The sequence below is a fragment of the Elephantulus edwardii genome, unplaced genomic scaffold, assembly GCF_000299155.1.
Source record: "Elephantulus edwardii isolate Elephantulus edwardi_28Jun2011 unplaced genomic scaffold, EleEdw1.0 scaffold00074, whole genome shotgun sequence".
Lineage (NCBI taxonomy): Eukaryota > Metazoa > Chordata > Mammalia > Macroscelidea > Macroscelididae > Elephantulus > Elephantulus edwardii.
In genome coordinates this window covers 6,497,029-6,519,089 of record NW_006399824.1, presented here as the reverse complement: position 1 = coordinate 6,519,089, position 22,061 = coordinate 6,497,029, and the positions used below count along the sequence as shown (strand labels likewise).

The window sequence follows — 22,061 nt, the reverse complement described above, 5'->3', positions numbered from 1 at the left end:
GATTTTACATCTCAACAATTAAAGTAAGAATCCATTTTATATACATATATGTATATTATATATGTATAATAGATTCTTACTTTAATTGTTTAAATATATATTTGAAACAGAAGTGGCATGTACTTCCTAAACTCTGGAAACTCTACTAACTTTGAGAAATGACAATAGTATAGAAAGGCTTCAGGTATTTTGTTCATAGTCATGCTTGACTCAACGGCAATCAACAACACAACAACAACTCTCTCTCTCATATATACATATATATTTGTTAAGTGCCATCGAGTTGTAGGCAACTCATAGCAACCCTATGAATGAAAGTCCTTGATACTTGCATGACTTTCTCCAGGTTCATAAGGTTTCCGGAGGCAAGCTATTTATGGAAGTGGATGCTACTCCTGCTTCCTATCTATCTATCTATTTTAAAAACACTTAAAATTTCCTTCCTTCGTAGCACTTGCGACACCTCAAGTTCTTAGTAGGCAATAGTGATTAGGGGACTAGGGTCTGCTATATTGCACAGTGCAGCTTTAGCTCAACTTTGTTCAGCTCCTTTCTTGCCCTATGCAACATTCCACTTCCCTCATCCTCATACAAATTCATTTGAGAGGTTTCCTTTGGGAACTCACTTGCCTCTAGGTAACTCAGCCTATGTAACAAGACTATAATCTATTCTTCTCTTGGAGATTAGCAATAAAGTTAACATTTTAATGGCACTGACTGAGAGATTTTTTAGTAATGGGTCCTGTTAAAAAATGTTTAATCCAGAGTTCTCAGGATTTATTGACTTCTATTCTCACAGAAGGGCTATTAATACCTCCAGGAACACCAGTTCTCCAAGGAGCACAATTTGAGGGTGTACTACAACATTATACACAAGCAATTTAAAAGCTGCTTAGGAATAAGGAGTTTCAGAATAATACATATTAAATGATAGCAGAAGCAAAGTGAAATGAAGATGTGTAATTACCATTTACTACATATTCCTTCTGTAGAGAGAGTACTGAAAGACAGTCCCACTGATCCAATGTATAAGAAGCAACCCCAGGCAAAATACCGTTTTTATTCTAGACCCAAATCTGTTCCTCAAGTATAAAATCGCATTGTCATCAAGTCAGAACAGACTCATAAATGTTCCGCCATTGGGTTTCTCAAAAATTATAAATAGCATGGGCATAAATTATTCGTATTTTCCCCATTGAATAGCTGGTGGATTTAAACTTCCAGAGAATTGTAGCCTTGGGTTAGCAATGTAATTCTCTAGGTTTAGCAACTGAGCTCACTGCCATCAAGTGTGTTTCCACTCACAGTGAACCTCCTTCAATTTTCAGAAGCTATAAATAGCAACTGGAGGAAGCTGCCCACCTTTCTCATTCAGAACCTCTTGCAGATTCAAACCACCAGATATGTGCAGCCTTTGGGTAACAGCACAACTCTAGGGACTACTCCACCAGAATGAGGATTAATGTGTGTGTCTTCCATTGTATATGTATTATCTCATTGCTGTTATGTGCCATTGAGTCTCCTGCCACTTATAGCGACCCATTGCACAACAGCCCTAAACCCTGCTCTATCCTGTGCCAACCTCACTGTTTCTGACACACCTATCCCTATGACTCCACTCACTGAATCAATCCATCTCATAGGGGGTCTTCCTCTTGCACCATGCCTCCACCTCCCAAGCCTGGTCCCTCTTTGCAATATGACCAAAGTATGTCAGATGAAGCTTTAGAATCCTTGGATTCAAAGAACAGCCTGATTTAACCCTCTTCAGGATGAATCTATTCATTTTCTTAGCAGTACATGGTATATTCAATACTCTTCTCCAACACCACAGCTCAAAGGCATCAATTCTCCTTCTATCCTCCCTAATCATTGGTCCAGCTCTCTGATGCATAACAAGTGATTGCAAAGACCATGGCCTGTATCAGGAGCACCTTCTCCAGAGTGACACCATTGCTCTTCAGTACTTTGGAACAATCCCTAACAGCAGATTTTCCCATTATAATACATCTTTTAATTTTCTGGCTGCTGGTGCCAAGAATTTTGACTGTGGATCCAAGCAAACTAAATCTGTTAACAATATCAATCTCTTCACCATCCATCTTGATGCTGTCAATTGGCCCAGTGGTGAGAATCTTTGTCTTCTTGATATTGAACCTCAATCCATATTGAAGGCTACAGTTCTTGACCTTCTGCAGCAGCAGTTCAGGTCTTCCTCAGTTACAGCAAGCAGGGCTGTGTTATCTGCATAACACAGATTATTGATGAGTCTTCCTCCAATCCTGATGTCACTCTTGTCCTCATACAGCCCAGCCTCCCGGATAATCTGTTCTGCATATAGGTTGACAAGCTATGGAGACTGGATACATCCCTGACATACACCCTTTCCAATTTTGAACCATACAGTGTTTCCTTGCTCTGTTCTGATGACTGCCTTCTGGTCCAAGTATAGGTTGTACACTAGCACAATCAAGTGTTCTGGGATTCCCGTTCTTCTCAGAGTAAGCCACAGTTTGTTGTGATCCACATGGTCAAACACCTTTGCATAATCAATGAAACACAGATAGACATTCCTCTGGTACTCCCTTCTTTCAGCCAAGATCCATCTAACATTATCCCTAGTACCACCATCCCTTTTAAAGCCAGCCTATATTCTGGTAATTCTCCAATGATGTGCTATTCCAGTCATTTTTGGATAATCTTCAGCAGAAACTTGCTTGCATGTGATATTAATATTTTTCCAACATTTCCACACTCTGTTGGTTCACCTTTCTTTGGAATGGGAACAAATATAGATCTCTCCTAGCTAATCCTCTACTGGGATTTCAGAGGCTGTAAGTCACACAGAGACTGTCCATATTTCTCCCCCAAAGCAGCTGGTGGACTCAAACCACTGGCTATTAGGTTGGCAACACAACCCTTACCCACAAAACCACCAGCGCTCCCTATTAAGGCATATAAATGCCAGTTAATATTATCACTGTTGTTATTATTGCTGTTGCCATTAATCTTATAAAGTCACAAAAGGACAAACATAGTATCAGATGACTGTTATAAAAAGCTAAGGGAAAGTTTATACACAGCTAGAATCATTCTTGGTAGTTATCAAGGATGGGAAGAGAGGAAGGAGGAAGTGAAAGAATAGTAGTGGATAAATGCACACAGTAAGAAGCATGACCTTCTGTTCATGGAGTCTTGATGAGTTGTGCTCTACTTGATTAACAACAACAAGATGCATGACAGAAAAGGCAATATCTAATAAAGGGAGGATCAGTACAATGTCATGAAAGAAAGGGAAGACACAAGAAAGGTAGAGGGGAAATAGAATCAGAATTACAAGGAGGAAAGAAAGATGTGTGAAATGCTGGGTGTATTGAAATTAATGTTACTGAACAAAATGTGTATAGTTAATTAAAAAATTTACTTTGTAAACTTTCACTCAAATCACAATTTTAAAATCCTTTTATTAACTATTGAAAGGCAATTGATTATGTGAATCATAATAAATTATAGTTAACATTGAGAAGAATGGGAGTTTCAGAATATTAATTCTGATTCATCAGAAACTGTATGTGAACCAAAAAAACAATATTTGAACAGAGCAAAGGGATACTATATTGCATAATATAAAACCAAGAAAAGCATACGTCAAAGATGTACCCTTTCACCAAGCCTATTCAGTATAAATATTGAGCAAATAATCTGAGATACTGGAACGTATAAAGAAGGATTAGAGAAAGACTCAACAACCTCCATTATGCAGATACCATGATCTTGCTTGCAGAAAGTGAAGAGAATTTGGAACACATACTGAAGATCAATGACTACAGGCTTCAATGTGGATTACATCTCAACAACAGGAAAACAAAAATATTTACAATTGGACAAATAGGCTATCTGACACTAAATGGAGAAAAGATTGAAGTTACCAAGGGTTTCATTTTACTTGAATCCACCCTCAACATTCATGAAAGCAACAGGAAAAAAAATCAAATGCTTTATGGCATTAGGTAACTCTGCAGTCAAGAACATCTTCAAAGTGGTAAAGAGTAAGCTGCCACTTTAAAGATTAAGGTGCTTCTGATCTAAGTCATAGTCCTTTCAATTGCTTCATATACATAAATAAGTTGAATAATGAATAAGGAAGACAGAAAAATTACAGATGTCTTTGAATTCTGGTGTTAGTAAAGAATATTGAAATTACCACAGAATGTCAGAAGAATAAACAAATCTATGCTGGGGGGGAGTGGAGAGTGTAATGAGAATGCTTCTTAGAAACAAAAATGTTGAGACTTTGTCTCACATACTTTGGGCATGGTGTCAGGCAAGGTCAGTCCCTAGAAAAGGATATGCTTAAAAAGTAGAATGTCAGCAAAAAAGAGGAAGATGAATTGACAAAGAGACGGCAATGAGCTTAAGCACAGTAGATTGTGAGGATGGTTCAGGGCTGAGCAAGGTTTTGTTAGGTGGTGCACAGGGTCACAATGAATTGAAGGCAACTAGACGACACCCAATAGCAACTGTTTGGCTTTAGGAAGACTTTAGAAAGTCAGGAGTTCATGACCAATTAAAATTCTGTTCTGTGTTTTCCCTTTTTATAAGGATTCTTCATAGACTCCTCGATCAAAATGTTCAGTAATGGAAGGCAGGCACTATCCAGTTCTGGTCTTATTGCTAAGGAGGCAGTTTCTGTGAAGACTATTTGTTTTGAGTATTAAGTTTCTATATATCTATATACTGAGGGAAGTGCAACCAGGACGCTCCTTAGAAGCAAGGATGATGAAACTTCACCTTGTGTACACTGGACATGTTACCAGGAGAGATTAGTCTTTGGAAAAAACACCATGCTATGAAAGGTATAGGGACAGTGAATGAGAGAGATTGACACAATGACTGTAACAATGGTCTCTTGCATGTGAGAGATTGTGAAGATGGTGCAGGATGGGTCAAGGTTCAGATCTGTTGTTCACAAGGTCGCTATGAGTTAACTTGATGGCACCCAACAACAGCGATAACACAAGAGATCAAACTGAAAAGAGCAATTCAAAAGGTTATATAGAAAAGACAGGAGTGATTAATTTCTGTTAATAAAGGAGGTGCAAGAACTCAAAGAACTGTGGTCATTGTCTCTGAATTGTACATGTAGAGATTATTGACTTGGTATATATTCCATTGTGTCTGTATTCAATAACAATAATGGAATACTTTTTAAAAATCTTTTCTACTAGTTCATTTACAAAATTCAAATACATATTTGAACAAATTATTTAAATTCTTCTCACATCCCCACCCTTCAAATTGTACAACCCAATGATTAATCCCCCTTTCCCCCTGCACATCCACATCCCTCTGCTTTCAGCCTTTCTCACCCCTCCTGGATGCTTATACTCAATCTAAAATAACGTTTTTATACAATATTTATCCTTGTGAGATTGAGTTAGTTCACTCAGCATAATGCTCTCCAGTCCCTCCCAAGTTAGGTAAAAATTTGCAAAGTAATTGCTCCTGCGTGCTGCATAGTATTCCATTGTGTAAATGTACCATAATTTCTCAGTCTCTGTGTGGCAATTCTATTCTATCACATGTTGTCACTATAAGTTGAAACTCAACAGCACCCAACAACACATCAGACACAAGGAGAGCAGGAACAAGATGAGAGATGGTAATTGCTTAAGGGGCATTGAGCTTCTGTGAATAATGATTAAAAAACACAGAAACAGTGTTGATTTGTATAATGTGATCATAATTAATGTCTTTGAACTGTGTATATTAAAATGGAAAAATGTTTTATTATATATTTTATAGCAATAAAAAATAAACGATTTTTTAAAAATCACCAAAAGCAAGAGCAAGAAGCTACAGGAAAACAAAGGTCTAAAGATATGCTGAAAGGATCTATGTATAACACACTAAAAGAGGGGAAAGTATGTTTCCAGGTAATCAAAAATAAGTGTCAAGTACAGTAGAGATTCAGGAGACAATTAAAACTGGGGGACAAAGAATTAAATTTAGCAATATCTTGGCTAATGCGGTGGCCTAGTGGCAAGATGCTACACTACAATCTCAAAGGCATTCAGTTCAATGCCATCAGCTGCTCCAGAGGAGAAGGATGGGCAGTCTCCTCCCGTGTGATTAACTGCCTCTGAAAACCTGCCCTAGGGTCAGCTATGGGGCATTTCTGCCTCTACGGTACAAAACATATATATATATATTTTAAAAAAACACAAATATATATATATATATATATATATATATATATATGCCAGTGATCAACTGATCAAACAAAGAAAAAAAACCATTTAGACATGACCAAGTGATCTAGTGACTAAAGAGCCAGCTAAACCAACAATGAGTAAATGTGCCAATAAATAACTATGGAATGAAAACAGCTCCAGAGAAAGGAAGAAATACACTAAGATCCAGTGAATGATTAGAAAGATTAGTTTAAAGAGTAAAAAGGAACATCACTTCCTTTGAAAGTGAAGATGAGAAGAAAGAGTCAAGGACAAAAATTCTAAAGGCCTTCTTTATTGTTGCCCAAAGAAAACTGATGACAACATAAATCCCTCCTTAACACAAGAAGGTAAAGCTAAATGATAATGGTCAGTCCCATCTCTAAGAACATGAACTTCTTCTTTACATTTACTCTACTACCTTTGCACGCATTCATGAAATAGCTGGCAGAAAGGTGCCATCTCTCCAGGTGCAGCAGAGTTCATGTTGCTATTGTTCAGTGTCATTAAGTCGCCTGCAACTCATAGCTACCCTGTGTACCAATGCTCTAACGCATGCCATATCCTGAGCCAGTCTCACCGATTCCGACACACCTACTCCCATTACCTAGATATTATATGAATCGTGCCTTTGATCTTGGACTCCTTTCTAGTCAAGATTCCAGGCTACATTTTATCTGCTGAGACTCAAATAAATGTTGAGGGGTACCATGTTGAGTGTTTTCTAGCAATTAGTAGTTTACAAGCGATGTAGCTAATTAGCTCATCAGTCTTCAATAGAAGTGTTTCCATAAACATTCTGCCAGCTACAAGGCACCATCCATATATGCGTGTTAGAATGTGTTAAAACAGATCTCATTACTGTCTTTTAAATGAAGAATGAAATGCATCTTCTGAAGCACATTTGGTTGAAAAGATTACTGTTATCTGTGGTTTAAAGCTGATCTACGAACACTCTTGAGATGTGGTAACAGTTAAACACACACAGCATCAACACAGCAATTGATGAAAATAATAACAGCAGCAGCTGTTGCCTCTGAAACCATATATAGCTGTGAGTAGCTGGTGGTAAATACCAAACATTTTAACTACGTCCTAACTGTACTGCTGTTGAGCAGAGTTAGTGGAGCTGACCTATTACTTAGGCCCATCTCATTGCTCTTCTCTTTCATAATGTAAAATACAGTTGAGCTCGGAAATATAAGATTTTTTCCAACACAGATGAATTTAAGTTTATTTAAAAACCAAACACAGAAATCTCTATTTTCCCTAACAATGCGGTTCATTTCCTATAACAAAAAAAAAGGGGGGGGGGGAAGTAGGAGTATTTTTAAGCAAGGGTACATTTTAAATGTTCAATATTGAAAATTTTATAATGGCATTTGTCGGTTAAAAAGGCACTCAAGTATACTGATAGAAAGATTAATTACCCTTCCTCGATACCATTTTCCAGGAATAATCGTTTCTAGAAGTAATCAGTTTTACTGACTAATATGGATGATCGTAAGACTTGATTCTTAATTCACAGCTGGAAAATCTATAAACCTGAGGTTTTCAGCGCAAATATATGAGGAAGAACTAGGGAGAGGTAGAAAAAGGAGTAAATTTAAAAACCTGGATACACTTATAAAGAATAAAAGAACGGAATTCAAGTATGAGATTATATATATATATATATATATATATATATATATATTTAATTTTTTTTAATAGAAAGGTTTCTTTCTCGTCAGGAAAGAAGACAGTACCCCAGATTCCAGGCACATCACTTACCCTGTTAGAAATACGCAGGAAGCATGCAAAACGGGGCATATTGCCAGCTGCCTTAGACTTTACAAGCACGCAGTTGGGAGACTCCTGCCTTCATAGACTAGATTGCTTAGCATTTCTAATATGAGATGCCAGCGCCTCCTATTTGGGGAGGACAGCTATACTTAGAGAGGCCCTGGCAGAGTCATGAACTCCTCGTTAATCTTCCTGGTCCTCCAAATGACTTATCATGGCCTCCATGAAGTCTCACAATTAAAAATAGATGAGAAGAGCGTTAGCAGTGGCAGGCTTTCACTAAACTCTCAAGGCCCCTCCCACCTGACATGCAGGAACATGAAGTCTACAGTGCATGTTTCGAATTGCTAGCTCTAGTTAGCCTAACTGTCAAGACAACAGATGTTAGACCACACAGTCCACCTCCAAGTCATTCACAGCACAATCTACCTCCAAGTCATTCACACCAGAGACCAGAGAGGCCCGACTAGGCCTATGTTCCACCTGTAGAGGCATTCTGATTTGTCAAGGCGCAGATTTCCAATTACTTTATGTGCAGTTTAAAGAATAAAGTGGGCCTGATGCCAGCCATGGATTTTTTTCAATTACTCCACATGCATGAATAAGGAAGATCAAAGAAGAATTGATACCTTTGAGTTCCAGTGTTAGTAGAGAGTATCATAGACCGCCAAAAGGGCAAATAAATCTTTATTGGTAGAAGTGCATCCAAGTCACTCCAAGGAGACAAATTTGGTGAGGTATATGTCTCAAATACTTTAGGCATTTTGTCAGGAGGGATCAGTTCATTGAAATGGACAGAATGCCTGGAAAAGCCGAGTCAGCAAAGAAGAGGAAGACCCTGGAGGAGACGGACTGATGTGGAGACTGCAGCTATGTGCTTACGCATAGTGGAAATAGGGAAAAACTATGTGGGGCTGTCACAAATTAGAATCAACTTGTGGGTACCTAACAACAAAAAAACAACAACGTGCTTCTGCCAGAGCAGATGTTATTGTCCAATTACAGGCCTTCAAATCATGTTTAAGTCTGCAAGCATTGTTGTTTCCACTGCTGTTGAAGTTCTCATAGTTGCTGATTTTGTCAAATGTTCTAGTGTTATAGCTAAAATACTGTGGTGGTAAATATCCATGAACTTATAACAATATTTTTGTTAATAATTGTGAGTAAATTCACAATTAATATAATAAATTTAAAAAATATGTTAAAGCTCCTATTAATTTGATAATATTGTACTTAAAAGTATTCTAATTCAATGTAGATTTTACAAGACAGTTTTTGTTATTATTCAAATGTTGTTGTTGTTGTTGTTATGTGCTGTCGAGTCGCCTGCGACTCATAGCGACCCTATGTACAACAGCCCTAAATTCCGCTCTGTCCTGTGCCAATCGCACTGTCTCTGACACTCCCATCCCAATTACCCCAGTCACTGAATCAATCCACCTCATAGAGGGCCTTCCTCTCCTGCGCCGTCCCTCCACCGTCCCAAGCATGATGTCCCTCTCCAAGGACCGGTCTCTCCTCACTACATGTCCGAAGTAAGTTAGACGGAGCCTCAGAATCCTTGCCTCCAAGAATGAATCTGTTTGTTTTCTTAGCCGTCCATGGTACCCTCAGCATTCTTCTCCAACACCAAAGCTCAAAAGCATCAATTCTCCTTCTATCCTCCCTGGTCATTGTCCATCTCTCTGACGCATAACAAGTAATTGCAAAGACCATGGCCTGTATCAGACGCACCTTAGTCTCCAGAGAGACACCACTGCTCTTCAGCACTTTGGAGAGGTCCCTAACAGCAGACTTTCCCATGGCAATGCGCCTTTTAATTTCCTGGCTGCTGGTGCCAAGACTGTTGACTATGGAGCCAAGCAAACTAAAGCTGTGTACAATCTCAATCTCTTCACCATCCATCCTGATGCTGCCGATTGGTTCAGTGGTGAGAATCTTTGTCTTCTTGACATTGAGCCTCAATCCATATTGCAGGCTGCAGTCCTTGACACTCTGCAGCAGGTACTTCAGGTCCTCCTCAGTTTCAGCAAGCAGGGTTGTGTCATCCGCATAACGCAGATTGTTGATAAATTGTCCACCAATCCTGACCCCACATTTCTCCTCATAGAGCCCAACCTCATGGATAATCTGTTCTGCATATAGGTTGAAGAAAGGAATTGGAAGACACAGAAGAATTTCATGAAACAACATATGAGCAAGAGCCTATGGTGATGAAAGAAGAAGTTCAGGCTGCTTTGAAGGACATGGCCAAAAATAAGGCTCCAGGAATAGATGGTATACCAATTGATATATCTCAGTTAACAGATGCTGCCCTGGACGTGCTCACCAAGTTGTGCCAAGAAATCTGGAGAACGACCACTTGGCCAACTGACTGGAAGAGATCGATATTTGTTCCTATCCCAAAGAAGGGCGACCCAACCGAATGTGGAAACTACAGAACAATTTCACTGATTTCACAAGCAAGCAAGATTTTACTGAAAATTATCCAAAAACGACTGGAACAGCAGATCAACAGAGAACTACCAGAAGTCCAGGCTGGTTTCAGAAGGGGTCGTGGTACTAGAGATATTGTAGCTGATGTTAGATGGATCTTGGCTGAAAGCAGGGAATACCAGAGGAATGTCTATCTGTGTTTCATTGACTATGCAAAGGCATTTGACTGTGTAGATCATAACAAACTGGCTGACTCTGAGAAGAATGGGAATCCCAGAACACTTGATCGTTCTAATGAGAAACTTATACTTGGACCAGGAGGCAGTCGTCAGAACAGAGCAAGGGAACACTGCATGGTTCAAAATTGGGAAGGGCATACGCCAGGGATGCATCCTATCTCCATACTTCTTCAACCTATATGCAGAACAGATTATCCGGGAGGCTGGGCTCTATGAGTAGAAATGTGGGGTCAGGATTGGTGGGATTGGTATTATTCAAATAGGCTAAGAAATAATACACTTATGCATATTATAGGTAACCTGATATCACCTTTCCTTTCATCATCTATTCTTAAAATTATTCATGTTTTATAGATAACAAAAACTCCTACACTGTTTCTTCAAGACTAGAACTAAAGCCACTAAAAAATATGAAGCAAAGTAAGGATATATAAATTAAATTTTATCTCTAAGTTAGAGCAGCCAGGAAATCAAGAGATGAATTGCATTGAGAAAGTCAGCTGTGAGGGACCTCTCAAGAGTACTGAAGAGCAACAATGTCAGGCTGGAGACTAAGGTGCCCCTGATCCAAGCTATAGTCTTCACAATTATGTGCTATGCATCAGAGAGCTGAACAGGGCAGATAGAAAGATAATTGATGCCTTTGAGGTGTGGTGCTGGAGAAGAGTGTTGAATATACCATGGACTGCTAGGAGAACAAACAGGTTTGTCCTGGAGAGGGTGAAGCCAGGCTGCTCCTTGGAGGCAAAGATTCTGAAGCTTCGTCTGACATACTTTGGGCATGTTGCAAGGAGGGACTGGTCCTTAGAGAGGGACATCATGTTTGGGAGAATGGAGGGATGAAGCAGGAGAGGAAGACCCTCGATGAGATGGATCAATTCTGTGATTGAGACGGCAAGGTTGGCACAGGATAGAACGATATTTAGGGCTCTTGTACATAGAGTCACTATGAGTTGCAAGCGACTCAATGGCACATAACAACAACAAAGTTAGAGAGCCCTGGTGGCCTAGTGGCAAGAAGCTACACTGCAGTCCCAAAAGCACATGGTTCAAATCTATCAGCGGCTCCATGGTAGGATGGACAAACTTCTCCCATGCAATTAACTGTTTCTGAAAACCCACCTGAGGGTCAGCTATGGGTCAGTTCCAACTCTACAGTACAAAACAATATTAGAAGATGTGGGAGAAAGATGGGCAGCCTCCTCCCATGTGATTTGTTGTTGACATTGTTGATGTTATGTGTCATCAAGTTGCCTGCAACTCATAGCAACCCTATGTACAACAACAATAAACCCTTCTCTAACTTGTGCCAATCTTATTGTCTGACACACCTATCCCCATAACCCCAGTCACTGAATCAATCCATCTCATTAAGGGTCTTCCTCTCCTGCACTGTCCCTCCACCTTCCCAAGCATGCCGTCACTCTCCAAGGACTGGTTCTGCCTTGCAACATGGCAAAAGTATGTTAGACGAAGCTTCGGAATCCTTGCCTACAAGGAGTAGCCTCACTTTACCCTCTCCTGGATGAACCTGTTCATTCTTTTAGCAGTACATGGTACTTTCAATACTCTTCTCCAGCACCACAGTTTGAAAGCATCAATTCTCCTATCATCCCTAGTCGTTGTCCAGCTCTCTGATGCATAGTAAGTGATTGCAAAGACCATGGCCTGAATCAGGTGCACCCTAGTTTCCAGACTGACATCATTGCTCTTCAGTACTCTGGAAGGTTCTCTGATAGTAGTCCTTCTTAATGCAATACGTCTTTTAATTTCCTGGCTGCTGGTGCCAATACTGTTAACTGTGGAGACAAGTAAACAAAAGCTGTTTACAATCTCTATCTCTTCACCTATGTGACTTACAACCTCTGGAAAATGCACTGAAAAGCCAGTTATGAGTTGGTTCCAACTCGCCAGCACATAACTGTTAGAAGAAAAAAATTTTATAAATTTCCCAAATTATTTGGGAAAAATTTTTTATTCCCTTATGTCAGCGAATATTGTAAACAAATATATACTCAAATTTCAACATTTATTTTACTTTTCAAAGTTATTGAAACCTTTTAATAGCTCTCCACATTTATAATCACATGATAGCACTAGGCAAAGTCCATTTGCCCATTTCTCACTATGGAAAAGTCAAAGACAAAATCCATTTAAAATACTTTTTTCAGTATCATTCAGAGTTGTTTAGATAAAAATCTATTTTCGTGACATCTCAATCTCATCACTGAGCTGATATTTCTCCCCTATGTTTCAGTGAACAATGCTCTCACTGCCATTGTCTCTAGTCACAACAGGGTCATTACTGGTCTTTCCCCAAACTCTAGAATCATGTGCAGTTCACTGCTTTATTCCTGTACTCAAGTGGTTGCAGTTCAGTTTGGCAGCATATCAAAAAGCATCACAATTTAAAGCACTTGGTGATCTTTAACCAAATGTGTTTGTTGTGTATATTGCATATACCATATGCATATGCATATGTGTATGTATATGTATGTATATATATTCCACACATTATAATAATAAAATTCAGTGAAAAATATCCTGCATAGTGCTAGAATACAAATGAATTTCTCTTTGACAATTTTTATTGAGCTGAAAAGGTTGATTTAGTCAAAAATGGAAGGATGAAAAAATATTATCTCATGCCTAGATGCTTACACATTTATTCTCAGGCAGTTTATGGAAACCATGAATTTTCTGATGTGAGACACTTCATTGCAATCTCAAAGGCACATGGTTTGAATCCACAAGCTACTCTGTGGCAGAAAGATGTACAGTCTAATCTCCTCTCATTTATGACCTCTGAAAACCTGCCGTAGGGTCAGTGATGGGTTCTGACTTGACATCAAACAGAAACAACAGCAGACTAAACAGAAGGGAGAGTGAAAAGAAAAAAGAGTAAAGAATCCAGTATGACTTGGTCACGACATGGGTAGCAATCAGGCCAGAGAACACAGACATAGGTTTGAGGTGGTGGGGAGCAGTGACGAATTTACTTCAAATTACCACGGCCCTTATGTTTTCCATATATTGTCAAAGGTATTCCTAACAATTTTAATTTATACATATTTCATTTCTATATTTATTTATATATTTTTATTTCTTTATTGTAGAAGATAGATAGATAGATAGATGATAGATAGATAGATAGATAGATAGATAGATAGATAGATGATAGATAGAGTAAAAGGAAGAGTAGAGACACTATGCCACAGTACAACATTCCTGGAGAAGAAGCTCAGGGGCAACAAAATTTCCCTAGGACTGCCTAAGACAAAAATTCTATTCTGATGCTGATAAATGGTATTTGGGCTTAAATCCTCTAAACAAGAGAAAGAAATCAGCATGAGAGGCTTGCTGCATTGCAATGCACAAGGTGTCACAGTTGTGATTTGAGGCCTAAGCCATTATATCAAGAGGTGGCTGGAGGTGTGGAGGGAGGTGGTGTACAGGTAAGGCTAGAGTGCAAGTGATGCTGCTGTGGCAGGAAAAGGGAAGGGACAAGACACACGTGCAGGAGTGCAGAGCTGTATGTACGGTTATCTCTGTAAGGGACAATGTCTTTTATTTGCTGTTTTCATGTAAATGCTTGTCTGTCGGATATTGTTCTAAAGCTAAGCAACCAAATTAAGACAGACTAGGAAGAAGGATTGGCCATCCACTTCTGAAATATAACAGGTCTTCAAAAATCCTATGTACAATAAAACACACAGAGAGTAGAATACGGCAACTGAGGCTGAGCCCTCAAATTTGGAAATTCAAAGGAGGAGGAACAGCTGTAAGCCGAAATTAATTATTAGAATAGGGAATGTAGAAAGCATGAATGTAAAAAAATTGTAAATCATTAAGAAAGAAATGGAACACATAAATATTGCCATTTAGTTATTGGTGATAAAAGATGGATTGGCGTGGACTCATACTACACCTGTGATGAAAAGGTGAGAAAAAATAGGGTCATTTTCATAATTAAAAAGGCCATTTCTAGATCCATCTTGAAATGCAATATTCAACAGCACCAGGATAATATCCATATATATGCAAGGAAGATCTGTTAATACCACTATCATTCAAATATATGCACCGACAACCAGAGCCAAAGAGTTGAAAATAGATTATTTCCACCAACTATTGCAGTCAAAAATCAATTGAACATGCTACCAAGCCGCTTTAATAATAATGGGTGTCTGGAATGCAAAAGTTGGGAACCAGGAGGAAGGATACGTAGTTGGAAAATATGAACTTGGTGACAGAAATAAAGCTTGAAATAGAATGATAGAATTCTGCACAATCAATGATTTATTCATTGCAAATATCTTTTATAAGAAACCTAAATGCACATGGACTTCACTGCATAGTATGCTCAGGACTCAGATTGATTACATCTGTGAAAGGAATCGTTGGGAAGCTTAATATCAGCAGTGAAAACTAGGCCAGGTGAAGACTGTAGAAAAATCATCAACTACTCATATGCAAGATCAAATTAAAGCTAAAGAATGTGAAATCAAATCTGCAAAAATAAAAATTTGATCTTGAGTCTATCCCCCCTGAATTTAAAAACCAACTCAGGAACATGTTTGAGGCCTTGAATACTAATGAACAAAGACCAGACGAGCTGTGGGAGGATATCAAGAGTATCATCCACGAAGAATGCAAAAGGTCATTGCAAAGAGAGAAGAAGAAAAGGCCAAAATGAATGTCAAAATCTGAATATTGTACTAGAGCACCTAGAAGTCAAAGCAGAGGGAAGAAAATAAAACAGGAGCTGAATAGAAAATTTCAAAGGGTAGCTTGGAAAGACAAATCAAAATATTATAATGAAATGTGCAAAAAGCTGGAGTTGGAAATACAAAAGGGGCAAACTCATTCGGCATTTCTTAAGGTAAAGGAATTGAAGAACAAATTCAAGCTGTAAGTTGCAATACTTAAGGATGCTACAGGCAGAATAGTGAATGATCCAGGAAGCATTAAAAGGTGTAAAGAATTTACAGAGTTATTATAACGGAAACAATTGGCTGACACAGAAGAATTTCAAGAAACAACATTTGACTGTGTGGATCACCACAAATTGTGGCTAACCTTGAGGAGAACGGGAATCCTAGGGCACTTGATTGTGCTTATGTGAAACCTATACTTGGACCAGGAAGCAACTTAGAACAGAGCAAGGAAACACTGCATGGTTCAAAATCAGGAAAGGAGTGTGTCAGGGATGCATCCTGTCTCCATACCTTTTCAATCTATATGCAGAAGAAATCATTTGAGAAGTTGAGCTTTATGAGGAGAAATGTGGCATCAGGATTGGAGAAAGACTTATCAACAACATACATTATTCAGATGACACAACCTTGCTTGCTGAAACTGAGGAGAAACCTGAAGTGCTTACTTCGGGTCAAGGACTGTAGTCTTCAATATGGATTGAATTTCAACATCAAGAAGACAGAGATTCTCACCGCTGGGCCAATTGTCAGTGTCATTATTGATGGAGGAGAGATTGAGGTTGTTAACAATTACTGCTTGCTTGGCTCTACTATCAACACTCTTGGCACCAGCAACCAGGAAATCAAAAGATAAAATGCACTGGGGAAATCTACTCTCAGGGACCTCTCCAGAGTACTGAGAAGCAATGATGTCACTCTAGAGACTAAAGTGCACCTGATCCAGGTCATGGTCTTCGCAATTACTTGCTATGCATCAGAGAGCTGGACAATGATGAAGCTGGACATCAGAGAGCTGGAAAATGAGCTGAAGAATTGATGCCTTTGAATTGTGGTGCTAGAAAAGAGTCTTGAACATACCATCGACCACCATGAAAACAAATTTGTCTTGGAGAGTGTGAAACCAAATTTTTCCTTGCAGGCTGATTTTGACACTCCATCTCATACTTTGGACATGGGGTCAGAAGGGACTGATTCTTGGAGAAAAACATCATGCTCAGAAGGGTGGAGGGATAGTGCAGGAGAGAAAGACTCCGAATTAGATGGATTGATACAGTAACTGGGGTATGGGGATAGGTGTGACTGGCTCAGGACAGGGCAGGCTTCAGAGCTGTTGTACAAAGGGATGCTATGAGTGGCAGGCAACTCAACGTACAACAACATATACTATATAACAAATAAGGGAGCTCTGGTGGCCTAGTGTCAAGAAGCTGGGCTGCAATCCCAAAAGCATGTGGTTTGAGGCCACCAGCTACTCTGTTGTAGGATGGACAATATCCTTTCATGTAATACTGTCTCTGAAAGCCCATCAGAGTGTGAGCTATGGGTCACTTCTGACTCTACAATACACAACACAAAACTACCTTGTGTCGAATATTTGCTCTCAAGATTATCACAGCTAGTATATTTATTGCCATATTTTTAATAGGAAAAATTTCCTAAAACACAATGTAGAGGAATAAAAATATGAAACACAATGTTAATGAAGAAATATATGAAACATAATGTACATGAATGAAGTGCAATGTATACAAATTTTGTATATAATATAAAAGAAAATGTTTAATTAATAAAATATATAACCAATCAAATTATTTAATTAGCAAAATTCTTTATTTGCTTTGGTTGAGGGCTCAGCTGCTATCAAAAAGGTCAGAGGTTCAAGTCTATCCAAAGGAGTCTCGTAACAAAGACCTGACAGGCTGCTTGCAAAAAATAAACTATTGAAAACTAAAGAGCGCAGCTCCACTTTGACAACACAGGGGACACTAAGATTCCAAGTTGATTTTATAGGAACTATGGGACTCTTTCATGGTAAGGAGGTTGTTGTTATGTGCTATCGAGTCACTTGTGACTCACAGCAACCCTGTGTACAACAGCCCTGAACCCAGCTCTATCCTGAGCCAACCTTATTATCTCTGACACCTACCCCACAACCCCAGTCACTGAATCAATCCATCTCATCCAAGGTCTTCCTCCCAAGCATGTTGTCCCTCTCTGAGGACTAGTCCCTCCTTGCAAAATGCTAAAAGTATGTCAGAGTTTTAAAATCCTTGCCTCTAAGAAGCAGCCTGGTTTCACCCTTTCTAGGCTGAACTTGTTTTTTCTCCTAGCAATTCATGGTATATTCAATATTCTTCTCCAGTTCAAAGGCATCAATTTTTCTTCTATCAGCCCTAGCCATTGTCCAGCTTTCTGATACACAGGAAGTAATTGCAAAGACCATGGACTAAATCAAGTGCTCCTCACTCTCCAGACCAACATCGTTGCTCTTCAGTATTCTGGAGAGGTCCTTACAGCAGATTTTCCCAGTGTAATTCATCTTTTTATTTCCTGGCTGCTGATACCAAGAGTGTTGATTGTGGAGCCAAGCAAACTAAAGCTGTTAACACTCTCAATCTCTTTACCATTTATCATGCTGCTGCCAATCAGCCCAGTGGTGACAATATTTGCTTTCTTGATATTGAGTTTCAATATATATTGAAGGCTGCAGTCCCTGATCCTCTACAGCAAAAGCCTCAGGCCCTCCTCAGTTTTGGCAAACCAAGTTCTGTCATCTGCAAAACGTTGGTTGCAAATGAGTCTTCCTTCAATCATGATGCCACATTGCTGCTCCTCATAAAGCCCAGCCTCCAAAATGATTCATTCCGCATATAGAATGAAAAGGTATAGAGATAGTATGCATTCCTGGTGTACATCCTTCCTGATTTTAAACCATGCAGTGTCTCCTTGGTCTGTTCTGACGACTGCCTCCTGGTCCAAGTACAGGTTTCGCATAAGCACAACCAAGTGTTCTAGGATTCCCATTCTTCTCAGAGTCAGCCACAGTCTTTTGTGATCCACACAATCAAATGCCTTTGCATAGTCAGTGGAACCCAGATAGACATTCCTCTCATACTCTCTACTTTCAGCCAAGAGTACCATAGTCTCTTCTAAATTCAGCCTGCAATCTGGTAGCTCTCTGTTGATGTGTTGTTCCAGTCGTTTTTGGATAATTTTCAGCAGGGTCTTGCTTGCCTGTGAGGAGGTAAGGAGGCCTATCTGGATATGCTAAACCTTTTACAAAGCTGAACAGGAGAATATAAGATTCCTTTTCCTCTCCAAATAGTTCATTGTAGCAAGCTAACATAAGCAAAATCATTCTAAAAACATTGAGAGGCTTTTTTAAAATAACATAAAGAGGAAGCATGCATTCAATAGGAAACTATTGTCTTAGCAAAAGGGCATCAAAAGGTGAAGCATACATCTTTATTACATAGTGTTAAAAGTACCCTCACAAATTATGCCTAGCTTTTCCCCCCACCACTGAGCATAAGAAAAAAGTTTAGCAAATCTAAACCTACAGAAAATGGAAATATTCTTTAAAATGTGCTTCTAAGATGGGGAGGTCTGAAACTTCTAAGTCTTTATAATTTATTTATGTATGGGTAAATATCTCTTCAGCCTCATTAGTTATTTCTCATTATTATCTATGACAAGAAAAATAGACTTTTCTGTTTGTTAAACAGATAAAACTATGGCCTCTTAGGAGATGATGCCTGGAGGCCTGAAAAAGCGAAGAGAAAGACCAGTAGTGGGCTGCTGAGCCTTGGAGCTAATGAGCCTCTCTGCCTCACACTGCTGGTTCCTCAGAGCTTCGTGTAAGACTGACTGAACCAAACAGAAACCTAATTACTGGGGCACTCACTTTCTTTGCGAACATCTTCAAGTGCAGCAGTGAGTTCCTCCTTTAAAACTGTGGCTTCCAGGGTAATCTTCTCTCCCTTGTCTAATAAATTCCAGGTTGCTTCCTCCACAGACGCTAGAAGCACCCTGGCTCTTTTTGAACGCCCTTTTTTCCTGTTGGAAGGATTCTGAGGACAGTTTACAAGTGTAGTGACCTAAAACAGAAAAAATATAAATTGCTCATTAATGGCATGCGAAAATACAGTCCTGAAATATCACGCTGTTGTTGTTACGTACCATCAAGTCAGGACTGACTCATAGCTGGTCCTCCAGGTTTTCAGAGGTGGTAAATCACACCAGAGGATACTGCCCACCTTTCACCCACAAAGCAGCTGATGGATTTGAACTCTCTGCTTGTGGTTTGGCAACATAACTCCCTATCCATAAACCACCAGAGTTCCCTTGAGGTATCATAGACTAGAGCAAAAGCATTTCACAGGAGCCTATTTAATTCCCTGTGCTGTTGGTGTGCCCCCCAAAATAAAGTCAAGACATCAACAGAAATATCAGCAGCGTAAAATAAATAATGGACTTGTGGAAGAAAAGGCTCAGAAAGACTGAATAGTGTCAAGATTTGCTAATAGAGCAAAGCTTCCAAAGATAGGCCATTTAAAAGCAGTATGTGATTAAGCATTATACATATGACAACAACTAGGATCAGGAAGTGCATTGCAAAATAGACCAGGGGAGGGTAAAGGAAGGTGGAGGGAGGAAAATGTGCAACAGTGAATGAATTAAAAAAAAAAAATAGGCTGCGTGTGTAAGTGCATATGTGATTGTGTGTCTGTATGTGTCATTTAAACAAAAATTCTACACAGAAAAAATATATAGAACCTTGATGAAGTTATTTTAAATGAGAAGAGTAGAAAAATGTTGTTGTTGTTGTTGTTATGTGCCATCAAGTCACTTGCAACTCATAGCGACCCTATGTAAAACAGCCCTAAACTCTGTTCTGTCCTGTGCCAATCTCATTATCTCCAACACACTCATCCTGATTACCCGAGTCACCGAATCAATCCACCTCCTAGAGGGCCTTCCCCTCCTGCGCCTGCCCTCCACCCTCCGAGCATGATGTCCTTCTCCAAGGATCGGTCTTTCTTTACAACATGACCAAATTATGTCAGGCAAAGCCTCAGAATCCTTGCCTCCAAGGAGTTTCACCCTCTCCAAGATGAATCTGTTTGCTTTCTTAGCAGTCCATGGTACCCTCAACACTCTTCTCCAACACCACAGCTCAAACGCATCAATTCTCCTTCTATCCCCCTTAGACATTGTCCAACTCTCTGACGCATAGCAAGTGATTATATGTCGCAAAAATATCAAATGAGTATAAGATGTTTATATCACTTTGAAATCAATATTAAGATAAAGGTAAAAAAAGAATTAATGAATAAGCAATCACACTATTTAAATTAATAATCAATTACTGGTGGTGAAAAAAAAAACAATAAAAATGCTGATACATATAGAACAATGGTTATCTTCTGGGAACTACTGAAGATTAAATGCCAGAGAAGCTCTCACACTCAGCATGTGTGAATGCGATTTTGGAAATAAGGCCTTTGAAGATTTTATTCTCAAACGTGAAGTCATTGCATTGGGTCCTATTACAATGTAAGTCTATTGTTACAAAACAAGAAATATGCGAAGATGGAGGCAGAGATCAGAACAACGTATAAGCCAAGGAGCATTAAGGACAGACTGCCATCCCCAAAGGTTGGAGAGGACTAGAGCATTCCTCAGAACTCTCAGACAGAATTCCTTATTTCAGACTCCTGACCTCCAGAGGTGTGAAGCAACACATTTATGTTCTGGTTAGTCACCCAGTTTGTGGTACATTATCCCAGCCTGACTAGGAAGCTAATTCAGAGATATAATCCAAATCCTCACTATGACCTGAATTCTGACTCACTCTCTCAGCCGCTCTAACCCAGGCAAAAGCTTTTCTAGAGGAAAGCCTTCTACAAAAGAGATCTGACATTTTTACTCAAAATAATTCTAGAACCTGGGAGATAGAGATAGAGATAGATAGATGATAGGTAGGTAGATAGATAGATAGATAGATAGATAGATAGATAGATAGATAGATAGATGATAGATAGATAGATAGATAGATAGATAGATAGATAGATAGATAGAGATAGAGATGAGATAGAGAATAGAGACAGACAGAGACAGAGACAGAGACAGAGATAGAGATAGAGAGATATAGATATAGTTTTGGTATATACACTCAAACTCAGCTAATTGCCTCAAGTTGAAGCCAGCTCTCAGTTTAGCCTCCAGTAGGTTTTTGGGGGCTGTAGGGAGGAATCTGCCCATCATTCTTCCTTGGAGCTGCTAGTGGATTCAAACCTCCCAAGAGACACCACGTTTGGCTTAGCAGTGACATTTCCTACATACTGTACCACCAGAGCTCCCTTTATTTGTATCACTCACTCATCACCATTGACTCAGAACCAACTACAGCCAACAGAAAACTTAAGCTCTATGGAAACAAATGTGTTTTGTTTTGCAACACCAGAAACAATAAAGTTGGCATGTGATAAATATTTAACATATAAATGCCGGCGCTGGCTGAAAATCGCCTGTGACTTCATCCATAGCCACTGGTGAGAGTCAGCACCCAGAGCCATCAGGGGCTTTAAGCTCGTTGCCCACTGCTGTAGTGTGGACAGCTGAAACCCAGGCCCCGACAGGCACCTGGG

The 22,061-nt window shown here is 39.3% G+C and overlaps 1 protein-coding gene across 1 annotated transcript in view; it reads right to left on the bottom strand.

The window, feature by feature from the left end:
* CTNNA3 (catenin (cadherin-associated protein), alpha 3) overlaps nucleotides 1-22,061 on the bottom strand; it is a 2,453,748-nt gene that overhangs the window by 2,338,722 nt on the left and 92,965 nt on the right. Inside the window, exon 3 of the mRNA XM_006889022.1 lies at nucleotides 19,316-19,508. Within this exon, the coding sequence (XP_006889084.1) occupies nucleotides 19,316-19,508 (193 nt within the window). The remainder of the gene's footprint in view (nucleotides 1-19,315; nucleotides 19,509-22,061) is intronic.